The 1474-nt window shown below is 40.4% G+C and overlaps 1 protein-coding gene across 1 annotated transcript in view; it reads left to right on the top strand.

Moving 5' to 3' along the window:
* Nucleotides 1–612: 612 nt before the first annotated feature.
* LOC112112397 (zinc finger protein 773-like) overlaps nt 613–1474 on the top strand; it is a 9211-nt gene continuing 8349 nt past the window's right edge. Inside the window, exon 1 of the mRNA XM_029913294.1 lies at nt 613–649. Within this exon, the coding sequence (XP_029769154.1) occupies nt 613–649 (37 nt within the window). The remainder of the gene's footprint in view (nt 650–1474) is intronic.

The following is a 1474-nucleotide window of genomic DNA, read 5'->3' as shown; positions in this document are numbered from 1 at the left end:
GTAATCAAACTGGGGGTCGGGACCCCTCAGGGGGTCACGAGGTTATTACATGGGGGGTTGCGAGTTGTAAGCCTCCACCCCAAACCCCGCTTTGCATCCAGCATTTATAAGGGTGTTGAAGCTATAAAAAAGTGTTTTTAATTTATAAGGGGGATCGCACTCAGAGGTTTGCTCTGTGAAAGGGGTCACCAGTAAAAAAGTTTGAGAACTACTGCATTAGCTGGATCAGCAAATGAGGATCTAGAGATGAAGATAGATAGATAGATAGATTAGATGTGCACAGGGATGGATGGATGTGTACAGGGATGGATAGACAGATTCTAGAACCCAGATCTAGCTAGCTAGCTATCCATCCATCCTCACACGCACTCATCAATCTATCTCATAGATGATTCAGGAACACTTCACTAAGTTTTATTATAACCTTTAATGACTTCCCTGGTTGAAATGGAGCCCTAGTAAAAATTTTCACAGTGGAAAAAAAAAAGACCTCTCTCCTCTTTTTTAAAAAAATGCATATTTTAGTAGTAATCATGTCAATACAAAACACTGATTCATGCTAGCAAAAACAGACACAAAAAGAAAGTAAAATCCCAGGCGCATGCAATAGCCATGTCTGTCAATGAGAAGTCCTTAGAAAGCATTCTGGGTATGTGCTATCAGAAGTCGGACTGAGTGGAAAATGGTTTTTCTGTCCAGCCAAAATGTTCAAGATTTTGCAAAACTTTCCTGTCCTGAATAGGGACTAAAAATTGCAATCTCAAAGATGTTTGCAAATCGACAAACTGAAAAAGAAATGTGTTCAGGTTTCAAAATCATTTTGAAACGTTTTGTTTCAACTTGGACCTTATTTTTCCGTTTTTATTTTAGGTTTTTTAGTATACATTAAATTCCGTGAAGTCATTTGGAACCAAAAAAACCCAAAGCTTTTTGCTTAAAAAAATGTCAAAGGGGGACTTTTTCAAGACGTTCTATGCTCTTTCCTAGTGGGGAAGTTTATTAAAACCCACCCTTGCCTGCAAATAGTTTCGGTTTTGAGGATTTGGTGGTTTTTTGGGGGGGGGGAAATGTCAAAACAATTCCCAATCAACTGTAATGGGAAGCTCACTTCTGTCCATTGATTTCACCTTCAACCTTCCATTCGCAGTGCAGCCTAAAGATGAAATTAAGGGATAGAAGAACATCTGCTGCGGGTGTCATCCACCATGACTAAACAGTGGAGGTCTTCATCACCCTCTAGTGGCTGGGTGAAGTAAAAGGTTTATGAACCTGGGAGCTAAAATGTTTTTGCTCAGGTAGTGAGCTGAGAGGTGAAAACATTATCTACTATCTCAGGCTCTGAGCTCCAAAGGTGCTAGAGTTCGTGACCCATGATCCATGTGTGTTGTTACAGTGGATTTACCCCAGCTAAGACCGTGGTCCTGAAAAATAAATATCTGACAGAACTTTGTTAAGGCTGCAGACACATCCCTCC

Source organism: Terrapene carolina, unplaced genomic scaffold (genome assembly GCF_002925995.2).
Source record: "Terrapene carolina triunguis isolate 2854851 unplaced genomic scaffold, T_m_triunguis-2.0 Scaffold571, whole genome shotgun sequence".
NCBI classification, from domain to species: Eukaryota; Metazoa; Chordata; order Testudines; family Emydidae; genus Terrapene; species Terrapene triunguis.
Note: the sequence above shows the minus strand (reverse complement) of the source record. Positions and strands in the feature narration are given on the sequence as shown.